General features: G+C 26.3%; 1 protein-coding gene across 1 annotated transcript; it reads left to right on the top strand.

The window, feature by feature from the left end:
- The first annotated feature begins 3,692 nt into the window (after positions 1-3,692).
- LOC129976249 (uncharacterized) lies at positions 3,693-8,639 on the top strand. Its single transcript, XM_056089730.1, has one exon. It carries the CDS (start codon positions 3,939-3,941, stop codon positions 8,103-8,105), a length of 4,167 nt encoding a protein of 1,388 aa, XP_055945705.1. The 5' UTR covers positions 3,693-3,938; the 3' UTR covers positions 8,106-8,639.
- The last annotated feature ends 4,648 nt before the right edge of the window (positions 8,640-13,287 follow it).

Here is a 13,287-nt window from a genome sequence, read left to right on the forward strand (position 1 = left end):
CTCTCCAAATGGAAAAGGAAACAAATTAAATAGAATTAAAAAAACAAACTGATAATGCATTTTAAAAGATAATATATAGGAGATATCATAGCTCTGAAGCACTTCTGGAGAAACTGCCAATATCTCAGACCGACAGATATAAACATACCTATCTGTCTGAGACATTGGTGACTTACCTATAAGGGAAAGGAAGAAAAAAATGAATTAGAGAACAGATTACATAAATAAATAATTGGATTGAAATAAATACAGTTGTGTTGAACAAGCTTCAGTTTCATTTTATTTCCCTTTTACCTGTTTTATTCACTTGGTTTTATTTATTTATTTTTTATTTTTGAAAAAGCGGAAAATGTATTGATGTTTTTTTCGCTCACCTGCTGCGCCGTAAATCCGGTTTTTTTTTGTGCAGTTTAGTGTTCCTAATGACAAAGAATTATCAGAACTTAATTATCAATAAAAGATTTTTTTTAATCTTAAATTTTATTTTGAGCCAGAATTAAAAACTCTTCAGAAGCTGTTCTAAAAATATCCGTAAAGTGATCATTTATCAAAGAATCTAATTTCACCTACTGCTGAGCAGATATTAATTTTAAAAAGAGGGGGTTTGTTTCCTCTTCTTAGTATAACATTTCCCTTATCATGAAAAAAAAGAAAAATTTAAATACATGATCATAATTTTATAGAAAGGTAAGAATTAAAAATATTAGTTATTACAATAAGATTATTACTAATATGAACTAGAATGATTAACATTTATAATATGTGAATTAGAATATTTAAATTTTTGGAATTGAATCTGTTATTTTTTTTAAGTCACAGATGTAATTGTTTAACAAATAATCGATTAAAATATTCTGTTATAAATACTATCCCCTGTCATAAAATATATTATATTAGAAAATAATAATTAAAAAAAAAGCTTTTTCATCGGTATACTAAAAATGAATTATTTTTCAAAAAGCTGAATATCAAAACTAGTATCATAGATAGCGTGAGATATTGAAAATAAAACAAGAATAAATTAAGCGAATGTTAACACCATAGTGAAAGAAATCCTAAACATTCGGAAAAAAAATTTATAATTAAATTAATTCCAAGAATTAATTTAGTTATAAATATGATTCCGATTATGAATAAAAATATTGTGAATAAAATTCCGATTTACTTTGAATACATCTCTATATCAGTTTTTTTTTTTTTTTTTTTTTTTCGTTTTAGCATTTTGTTCTGACATCCCGATTATTTTTGATTTAAAAAAATATATTTCTTTTTTTCCTTCTGACAAAAGTGTACTTTTTAAAAAGTACTTTTATATTTATTTTATTTCTCAGAAATTACTATCATCAACCAGCTAGTTCGGCAGGGATATTGGTTATACTTCATTTAAATCGAGAGATATAACTTCATAATTCTGCCAAACTGTCAGATATAAAAGTCGTGTTATTTTAATTGACTTATAAATGTTCAATTAATTGTATACACGTACTTTTAAAATGCAGACCAAATCCCCTGACTTCATAGTGTTATTAAAAACGTCAATGTTCGACATTCATCTACCTTCTTACTTTCGCGGTATTGTAACTTCATTTTTTATTTGTCTTGATAATTACAGAAATATTAAACAGAATACTTCTTCCATAGCTTTCACCAATGAAAGAATATCATGAGATTAAATATTTGATGAAGCAATATAAAAAGATTTGAATTTCAAGGTAATAATGTAATCTTTGCTGAAATTTTTGTGAAAAAAATTAAAAATTACCAAAAATTATAAAAAGAAAAAAAATTATTACATTGGATTTTTAAAATATTTTTTTAAATTTTAAAACGTAGTAAAAATTTTTTTACACAATAATATTTTCGGAAGTTATTTGCTGAAAGAATCCAAAATTCAGCATTATTTTTGATTAATTAAAATTTTTAAAAAATGGCTCCGAAATACATTCCAACTCAACAAGGTATGTAAGTGCCAAATTTGATAAATGTAGATCAAACTGTCTGACCACCAGAACGCCGAAACACATTAAACTTTATAGTTAGTAGAGATTACAACTGTGTAGACTTCTTATGATTGTTTCTTAGGAATATAAAATATATAAGCTAAATTATAAAATATCTCAGAATACTTAGGATTTAAAAAAAAAACAGTCTGCTAAATGATTATAATTTATTTATAGTTACATATTTTATTTTTAGAAGGTTCATAAAATCGATGGTTGGTCACGGGAAAAAAAAAAGTACTGAAACGGAAATATAAAGTAGGCTCTTTTCCTTTAGTAAGATATTGAAATATCACATAAATTTAACTTTAAAAGGCTATTTTCTTCACTGAAATATTTCAAGATAAAAAAAATTATCAGAAATTCTATTGGTTAATGGTATATGCTTATTTATTTACAGTATTGCAAAGGATTTTTTTTTAAATCAAAAGGATGCTGAATCTTTCTACAAATTTCCAAAAGTAAATAAAATAAAACAACTCAAACAAAAACAAAATTCCTAGGGAAAAAAAAGGAAAAGAAACATCAAAAGAAAGTAGGCTATAAAATCGTAGAAAAAACAAAATTCAATCATCACCGTATAATAATTCAATTACAGTAATGAATATTCAACGTCATCTTAAGAAGTTTGAATAATTTTGGCTTTTCATCAGAACTGTAATTACAAATTACAGCACCAGTGGCCCCCAAAAAAAGTACTTTGTAGAATAAATAATTGAAAAGAAAATTTTAAAAAATGAGTGTGTGGGGGTGTTGGCGCTCTACTGGTGGTGTGTTTGATTTATAATTACGGAAATCAGCACATTTTTAATTTGGAGGTAGAAATGTGCAATGAGGGACGATTTATTTATTTGAAATTTTAATTAGAATTTAATTAATAAAATATTAAACTGAATTTCATTGATAATTTATGAAAATACTATTGCACAAAAAACGAACTATACATCGCTTTAAAAATTAAACTAAACAAAAGTTTTAAAATTCCATTGTTAATTATACCTATTTAATAGTCGTTCAAATTTTTCCTGAACTTTAGCAATTTTTATTTTTATTTATTTTGCCTATCTCACAACAATAGATTACATTGCTGCTTTGAAATTCAAAGTATTCATTCTTTTAAGAAATTTTTTTATCAAATTGTTTTATTCCAATTTTGAAAGCTGAAGAAGGATTCTATTTATTATCTGTGTAGTTTACAAGAAGAAAAGAAAATGAAGTTGCAATACTGCAAAAATTTGTAAATATTTATATATACGCACGTTTACTTTTCTTAATAGTGTTAAAATGTCATGGGATTGGTATTCCAAATTTTTTCTAAGAACAATATTTGATTTACTTTCGTTGAAACATTTAGCTAAAATATGGGTTTTTTTACTGTGTTAAGTTCGACTTCTCTTTACTTAATGCCTCTGATTTTTATATTTTCTCTCCCTATGACATTTGAATTTGGAGATGCTGAGATGTTATTCGTGGACATTACATATATATTTTGGATTGAAAAAGTTTTAAAATGTGCTCTTTAACAGCTGCTCATCGAAACTTCAACGCTACATACCTAGCCACACAATTTAACTGTAAGTTAAATTCCCGAAAAAGTTAAAAACTTCAATTCCTACTACAAAACGAAACCGAAACTTTTGGATAATAGTAAACGGTAGTTTCCCGCTTTTGGATTTATTCTTAGCTCAGCACTACGCAATTGAGCAGCTGCGCTGATAAAACAACTTTCAACTTGCTTTAGACGCTGCAACTTCAGTCGAATCGGAGGCGATAAATTATTTGGTTTCTTTTCTGTGATGCTGATTTATCGATACGAAAACACTATTTAATTAAAGCTGTCGTCAAGGGAAAATTTGAAAGACTGACTGGAACTAGCTGAGTGAGTGATTTTTATTGCATGCAGTTCTTATTTTTCGCCTTAAAAAACTTTTTCTCAAAATGCCACTCGATAGACCGGAAGATATCTTCCAAAAATTCCTTACTGACATGTTGCAGTACTTTTCAGAAGATGTATTGAAACATTTTTCTGATAATATGCTGGAACAATCATTCAGCGAAATTAGTCGGAAGTCTACGAACGCATTTGTTGTTTTCAGCTGTTTCGCATACTTTTCTACCGATGGCATACCAATTGATATAATTACATCAGTCGTGAACAAAGAAGATCTAGAAAGCGTGGTAGAAATTGGTAAGAATTTTTTATTATTGGATGCAAACAATGACAAAAATTTCATTAATGTCAACAAATTTGCCCAAAAGAAAATAAGAGCATCTCTAGAAAACTCGGGAAAAGGTAAATTAATTTTAAAATCTGTTATAGAATTATTAATTAATATAGGAAAAAATGCAGAGAAATTTAGTTTGCTTGTTGATCATGCTATATGTGCATGGTTGCATACATATAATTCTGATGAACTTCTGAAAGCATCATGTGCATTACCAAACTATATTGTAACTTCTTTGATAAAGCAGCTTAAATATAAAAAAGCTAATTCATTTGGTTGGAAAGCATTGAAAGCCTTAAAAGCAATTTTAGGAGATGATCATTCAGAAGTATTAAAACTTCAATTTCAACTGGGAAATTTGTTAGAAATGGTGGGTAAATACAAACCAGCTTTGAGATTGTTGATGGGCCTCTTTGACAAAGATATCAAAGACACAGAATTAAAAATGAACATAAAACTTGCTGTTATTTCAGTTACTAAAAAAATCCAAGATAATTCCCAATATGATGAAATCTTGCCAGTCTATGAAAAACTATTAAGCAAAGAAAAAATTGGTGTAACAAATGATGAAGCCATTTTAAAAGCTTGGCATCATTATGCTCTCCTATTAATGAATCTGGATAGATCTGATGATTTTCTAGAAATCTGTAATGATATTCTTAAACAAGATAAAATTCCTCTTAAAAAAGAAACAAAATTCTATTTCATTAACAATATGGCTAATGCTTTTCTGGAACGAACAAACTACCAGAAGGCTTTAACTTTGTTTAAAGAATTACTCGAGCAAAAAAAAATTATTTTTAGAGAAAATCATGTTGAAATTTTGGAAATAAAATGCAGTATAGCAACAGTTCTTCAAAAATTAGATAAACAAAACGAGTATGTTACATTACTTGAAGAGATAGTGAAACAATATGATACAGTTGTTGGAAAAACTCATCCAGAAACTATATCTGTTACAGAACGTTTAGCTTTAGAATATTATAATCAAAATGAATGCAAGAAAGCTGCTGAATTGTTCAAGATTGTGTGTGAAGGTCACAAAGAGAAGCTAAAGAAAAACACTAATGAAATTCTTACTATAAAACAGAATCTTTCTCCAATTTTAATAGGAGACAATATTCATCCAGATCAGATTAAGAACTTCACTGCAGAAATAAATGAAAATTCTGCTTTCCAACCTGTTAATATTACTGTCATGAAAAAGAACATGGAAATTTTGAGTTTAACTCATTCTAATTCTATATTATCGATGGCAAAGGAAAGTGATGTGGGTAAAGTATATGAAGTAGTACAAAATGGCTGTGGCATTAATGACAGTGATGACCTTGGTAATACACCATTACATTATGCATCACAGTTTGGAAATATAACTGTGGTCAAACTTTTATTAGACTTTGGTGCCATATATATTGCAAAAAACAAACAAGGTAAAATTCCTTTACAAGTTGCTGACAATAGCGATATCAAAGCTCTCTTAAATATAGTTGAAAAGTTATTCAGGTATGTAAAATTGGGAAATTTTGTTGAAGTTAAAAAATGCATTCAACAACAGAGATGTATTGTGAATGCAAAAGATAATGATGGGCATCATCCACTACATTGGGCTGCTTCTAATGGTCACATAAGCATTGTGAAGTTATTACTAGAAACAGGGGCAGATCCTACTTATGTGACTAATAAAGGCAATACACCATTGCATATAGCTGTATCAAAAGGCTTTCTCGTAATTACAGAAGTTCTGTTACAGTTTATTGCATGCGATGAATTGGACAATTTCATCAATGCTCCAACTCTTGGTACTGGTGCCACTTCACTGCATGTAGCAGCTAAAAAAGGATTCAGAGATATTATAAAAATATTGCTGAAGCATGGCGCAATTTATAATATGAAAAATAATGAGGATAAAACACCACTTGAATTATTTGAAGACAAGACTTCTGATAACATATTGAAATTAACTGAAGAACTATTTGAAGATGCTGTAGTAGGAAATCCATCAATAGTTGATAAACTTCGAAAAATACCATCAACTGACTTGACTTCCATTGCCAATGCATGCAATATACAAAGATGTACATTAATGGAAGTTATGGTTAATAATAATCATAAAACATTAGCTTTTGATTGTTTACAAATATTAAAAAATCTTCAAAATCTTAAACCTTGGAAAAGTAGTCCAACAACTGTACCAGAAACAAAAAGTTCCAAAAATGCTGATCCTGAGCTCTTTCGTGTTGAAGGTGCTTTGCAACAAATAAAAAGCTTCCAAAGCCTTGCTAAGGAACACTTGGCATTTTCAGATCCTTTCATTCTCAACCTGCAATTTTTTTGTAACTTAAGTTCACATTTGTCAGAGATAAATCCTTGTCCTTCAAGGACCTTTGGAGATGGTCTCTGCTACTTGCTAAATGCACACAAATTAGTGAAGGAGTATAAAATTTCATACCCTAATTGGACTGAGAATGTTAACATAAAGCAAATAAACAAGATACTTGATTATTTAGAATTTGAACCAGAACCAGTTCCTGAAAAACCAGGCCAATTTAGTGCGAAAGCAGATACAAAATTTCATAATTTACTTCATAGTGAATTAAAGAAAGACTTGCGGCTCTTCATTGATTTGGTAGAGATTAATATTGAAATTCCAGTAATAAGATTTTTGCAGTCTTTAACTTCACAATTACGTTCATTTTATTCAGAGGCTTTATTTAAAGCTATTGAAACTAATAACCGATTGATTGTGGAAAAATACGTTAAGGAAGATAGAGCTGTATTAAATATAAATGTTAACGGAATAAGTCCACTACATTGTGCCATTAATCATGCTAGTTTCAAAATTATAAAAATCTTGATAGAAAATGGGGCTGATACTTTGCAAAAGGTTGATGGTGGAGACACACTACTGCATTTGACAGCTTCTAAAGGACATAAAGGTTCTGTTGAACTTTTATTGAAGCACACATATCCTGATCAACTAAATAAATTTTTGGATGCCAAAAATAAAACTGAAGGTGATACAGCATTACATATGGCAGCTAAAAATGGTTTCATACTAATTCTCAAATCTTTATTAAAATATGGATCTTGTTATTGCATAAGAAACAAACAGGGTAAAATGCCAATTGATTTAGCTACAAAACATAGCAACATCAGAGATTTTTTAAAGCTAATTTCTCAGCTTTTTAAATATGCAGAAAGTGACAATTTTGAATTTGGTAACATACTACGATCTGTACATCCAGAAGATCTTATGGCAGTTACAAATGCAAGAAATGACTTGGGACTGTCATTACTAGAAATTATAAAGTTGAAACACGTTCGACAAATTCCAGACAATATGTTGGGAATGATGTTAGGATTTGGAAAATCTGCCTTGTATAACCCTATATCTTATGACCAGACATCATATGAAAGAATTTGTAAAATAGCCCATACATTTTCAAGATATTCCGAGTTGTACCTCTCCAAACTCCGCTATAAGGCACAAATCTACCCAGATGATGCTGGAAAGAACCCATCTCCTTGGAGTACCTTGAAAGAGGGATCGTTATATCTTAATAATGTTAGTAGGTTTATAGAAGAATGCAAAACCTGTGTTGGCTCTGTGAATAACTCCAATTTCTTGAAAATGAAAGAAACTCTTGAAGAACTGCAGTTTGATCCCACTCACATTATAAGTGAAGCTCGTGATTGCATAGTCAGAAGTTTTATTTCACAAGGTCAAGGATCTAAATACTACAAGTTGCTGCACAGTAAACTGAAAAAAGACATTCTACAGTTTATATATGTTGTTGAAAAAGGTATTGAAACTCCAGCTATTCATTTCTTGGCTGATTTAAAATGTCTTATAGTAACAGCTCAACCAGGAATTTTCTAATGATGTATGTAGACTGAAAGCAATTTGTATACTTGAAGTATATAATGTTGAAAGCTAAGGTTACAACATTAGCACATGTAAGATTAAGGTTTTTGTGGATATTCAAAATATTCTTATATTAGTATCTGAAGAAATTTGTAAAATATAATCTTTTTTCTTAGATTTGCTGTTTAACTAAAATAATATGATAAATTTTTAAAAATATTACAAGATAAAGTGTTTCAACATAGTAATTTTTTTTTTTTTTTTTTCAAATATGATGCATTAAAAGAAAATCAGTTCTACATTATAAGTACAATGTTTGTCATGGGTACATTTAGATATAACTTCTTTTTTTTTTTTTTTGTTGTTGTTTTAAAATTGCATTCATTTGATTTTACATGATCTATATTTTTAAATTTTGATCAGAAAAATTATTACAGTAATTTATTATTAAAGTAGAAACATGCTTTTTTCTTTGATTTAAAAAAAAAATTCTTCTGTCTAAATTTTTCTTTTTATTGATATTTAATTCTTTATGGTATAATATAAAATACATTTGAATGAAGCAGAAAAGGATTTTTCTTTGGCACATGTAAAATCAGTTTTCAGTTGTATATTCATTTTTTATTTTTGTCTTTTTAAAGCTGAATCACGAACTTCTGCAAGAACTTTTTCTTTCACATTTTTTTTAATTTTTTTAGTTGCAAATATCAAAGAAATTGTCTTTAATTGAAATATTTCATTGACATTTTTAAAATTTACTGTTCATATTGAATTTTGTTTTTTTTTAATTAGTATATATTTTTACATTTTTTAAAATTTATTTTGTAAGAAGTCATTAAAAAATTTTCAGCCAAAAATGAGTTGATAAAATTTTTTATTCAATTTTAAAAAGAATGCATAGGAAAAAAATTTTAATTTATTATTAATTTTTTTTAATTTTTTGTTTCTTATATAAATTATATTTTTGTATATGAAATTCTAAAATTTCTCTTCTTTCTGATAAGTTGATGTATGAACTTTGTTCCCCAATGATGTGGTTTAATTTCTTATTAAAAATATTTTATAAGCAATTTCTATTTAGTGTGTGCAGTAGTCTGTTAGTAGTAATACAGTAACTGGAATTATATAACAATAAATATAATTCTTTACAAATTTTTTATTCCTCTTCTAAAATAATGTGTATACTCTATTATATAATATTTGATTTTAAAAGTATATTTTTAAAATACTATAGATTAGTTTTTGGAAAATTAACCTATAAAGGGAAAAAATTCTTCTCAAAACTATATTTAAATATCCAATTTACTATTTCTTCCATATTCTATGTAAGTTTCAATTAATATTAAAAATTAGTTCTTTTAAATAATGATATATATTTAGTAGTTAGTTTCACGATTATTATGTGTTGCTTGAAATATTTTGTAATTGCTGTTTTATATCTGTTTTAAAGTAGTGATGTTTTTCAAAATAAGAAAACAATTAAAAAATTGTTTATTCATAATATTTAAATTAATTTACATGTGAAAAATTTGTTTAATAAAAAAAAATTGTTTAATCAATTTTTACTTTCTTTTTTCCAAGTATTTCAGTTTTAAATCTCATTCCTCTATCATCTGATGATCCTTGTTGATTCTGGATAGGAAAAAAAAAAAAAAAATTGCTGTTAGTATACACTTAATTATAAAAACTGCAAGAATGCAAATAAAAAATTAAATATCAAACCATATTTTGAAGCATTTCTGGAATAGCAGTAACAATAAGATTTAATTTCTTAAGGAAGATGCAAGAATCAAAAGTTAAAAAATACTTAAATTGGTAATATTTGTTTTATACATTTCATGGTTATATTTTCATAATTTTTCCAATAGATCTGCATAATCATAACTAATTAAATCTGTTCAAAAAGTAATAAGTTAACAAATTTTCAGACACCTACTGTCATAAAGGCTACTCTTTGAACTCTTGTTTGCTTGTTGCTCAATTTTCAAAACCATTGTTTGAAAATATGAATGCATTGAAATCCTTCTGTAAATTACCTGACTTTTTGTAATTGTTTTAGAAATTTGAAATTGGTTGTATTATTTGCACTCTCACTTTCAGAACTATAGTACATTTCATTTGAATGCAAAATTGGTTCTACTATATGCATAGTTGTTAAAATGCTTTCAAACAAACAAAACTTTTTTTAAATTCAAAGTTAAAAATATCTGAAAACAATTATGAGTTTAGATATACAAAGGAATAGGGTAGTTAAATCTTGTAAGAAATTATTAACAAATTTTTAACTTGTTACCAATATGAAATTTAAGCAAAGCACATTACAAGTTGAAATGTTGATATTTTTATCAGTTGAGATATTTACCAACCTCTTTCTATATACATTAGTGTTGATTTAAATTTTTAAATCTTTGACTCAATTAATAGTGACAGTTTCATTACATGCAAAATATGCCAAAGACATATCTAACCAGACTAATGCAATGCTGAGCAATAGTTTAATGGTTTTATCTGGATAGCTGCAGAATTTTAAAATAATGATATGAAATTGTTAATTAATATAATACTTGATATAACTTGGCTTGATTCAAATTATGAAATCTTTTTTTAGAAATTGTATCACAGTTTAATTTATGGTATTATCAAAGAATTTTTTTAGTCCTTACAGAGTTTTATAATAAACTATATGGACCTACTTCTAAAAAAAAGTTTTATATTAATTCAGAACTATGCCATAATTCCAAATTGTTGCAATGGTTTCTACGCAAACTTTACTTTTAGTATAAAAATTATTGATTATACATTAGTAATTTCAATATTGAGAATATATTTGTTTTCCATCATGACAAAATCTAGCTATATTTAAAAAATATCACATTTTAAAAATATTTAAAAATTATAATAGAATTCATTATAATTATTTTGCACTAAAGTCATTGGCCTTTTAAAACTTTATTTCTCTATTTTTCATTAGTTAGAGAAACTAGCAATTAAAAACTCAAACCAATAACAGAGTTAACATTTTGAAGAATAACATCACTTTGGAAGGATGTACTATATTTGTAAGTTAGGGTTATGAAGAAGAAGAAGAAGGAAAAGAAAAAAAAAAAAAAAAAAAAAAAAAAAAAACTGTAAAGCTAAATATTTTAGTTTAAAATTTTAATACACAAAATATAATTTACAGTTATTGACATTTAAATTTTCCTTGAATGTATGGAATATTTTTGTAACGTAAGTATATTAGAACTGGCACAGTGATACACTCAGGTTTCCTTATACTATTACTATCAATTAGAATGGCATTCAAAATAAACCAAAATGTTAAAATGGCATTCAAGAATCTCTGGAAAACTGATATTTTGTACTAAAATAATCAGTCTAATATTACAAATTCTTGGAAAATTCTATCAAAGTTTTCATTAATAGTTCATTCAAAAATCTGTGTAAAAAATTTATCTGAATTTCAGTTTTAAGAAATATTTAAAGATTTTTTTTTTTTCCATGTTTTAAACATGTTCAATAAAAGCGTGCAAATGCTTACTTTAAATACATTATAATCCTACAATTTAAAAACATTTACATTTTTAAAAAATTATGGAAGTGGTAAGAAATATTTAAGGAAAAATATTTTCAGAAATCAATCAAAGAATATGTTGATTTCTTGCCATTAATTATCTAAAGAAAATAAGTTACAATTAAGATATTTTGTTTTAATTTCAGTATTCCCATTCTGAGATTATCTGTAATAATTTCCATGATAATGCTTTAAAAATGCATCTGTATAATATAAAATGTTATTTATAACCATCATCTACAACTAGATATTTTAAGCATCGAATAGTATCAAAATAGGACATTAATACAAAATAAAAGAATATTTGTATTTAATATTTCATTCAGAAACTTTTTGTGTAAAAATAGTTAAACATTCTCATATTTTTACCCTTTGCATTCAAATAGGACTTCTCGCTCACCATTCAAGATGGTGCATTATTTTGACGTTTTATTTATTTATTTTTTAATTTTGATTGTTAAAAATACCTACAGAATGGTAAAAAGATGTAAATTAATTTTTGGAAAAATTCAACATGAAACAGTTATATATATTTATCTTTGTGGCAATAAACAAGCCCTTGTATTAAACAAATAATTTTGCATCAAACTTTCCGAGTGCAAAGGGTTAAATGTTGTTTTTGGAACATAACTTCAATTTTATTTTATGTATTATGGTGTGCAATAGAACAGTTATATATAAAACATTGCATTAAAAAAGATGCCAAAAATGGGCAAAAAGTAGAAAGATATTGAGTGGTCAAGTAATTCAACCTCATATGGCAGTATTAAAAAAAATGTATTCTTTTCTAATTTATTGCTGCCCTTTCAATAGAATTGGAAATTAAGGTTTGAAAAATTTTTTATACTATTTTATAATACAAAAAAAAAGGCTCTTAGAAATGCGGACTTAGTGTAAAATAAAATGTCTTGGCAGACTCGGCAAAATAAATTAAAAAAGTACAGCATAACATATTGGAAAATACAATTTCCAATTGATATTTCCAAAAGTAATAAATTGTAAATGCATATCAGGACTAATAGTAATTGTAAGGGAGAAATTATTGAATCAATACTATATGAAAATGTTTATAGCCGTAGAATCTACATTTAAATAAGAAAATTAACTTAATAATTGATTCTTTTTCTTCTATTATTCCACTATAGAAAAATTTTAATACAGTGTATAACTATTAAGAAGTATGGAAATACTGAGATAATCTTGTTATGTACTTATTGTTTTATATATCTTATTTATATTTATTAATAAAATATATATTTTACAAGCTATCTAATTAAAGAGCTTTTTTTTAGTGACTACACTATTTTCACAAAGCTTAAAGTTCATATGAAATGTAAAATGTTTATGGATTCCTCACAATTTTTTATACAATTATATGAATGATCTAATTTTGAAAATTTAAAAATGATCATTAAATGTATATGTTGTGTGAGTAAATTAGTTAAGTAATTAATGAAGAAATGAGCGCATTGTTTTTCTATTTAAATATTGTTTTAAAAAAACTCGGAAGAAAAATTAGGAAAAATATTGTATTTTTCCACACCATTCAGTTAAAATTTCTTTGGAAAAAAAGAACTTTTAGTCAAGAAATTATTTTTAATTCATTCAAATGCCTGAATAATTAGT

The sequence above is a fragment of the Argiope bruennichi genome, chromosome 7 (assembly GCF_947563725.1).
Source record: "Argiope bruennichi chromosome 7, qqArgBrue1.1, whole genome shotgun sequence".
NCBI lineage: Eukaryota > Metazoa > Arthropoda > Arachnida > Araneae > Araneidae > Argiope > Argiope bruennichi.

Excerpts from the sequence above, each read along its gene's own strand:
- LOC129976249 (XM_056089730.1), top strand. The coding sequence starts at position 3,939 with ATGCCACTCGATAGACCGGAAGATATCTTCCAAAAATTCCTTACTGAC.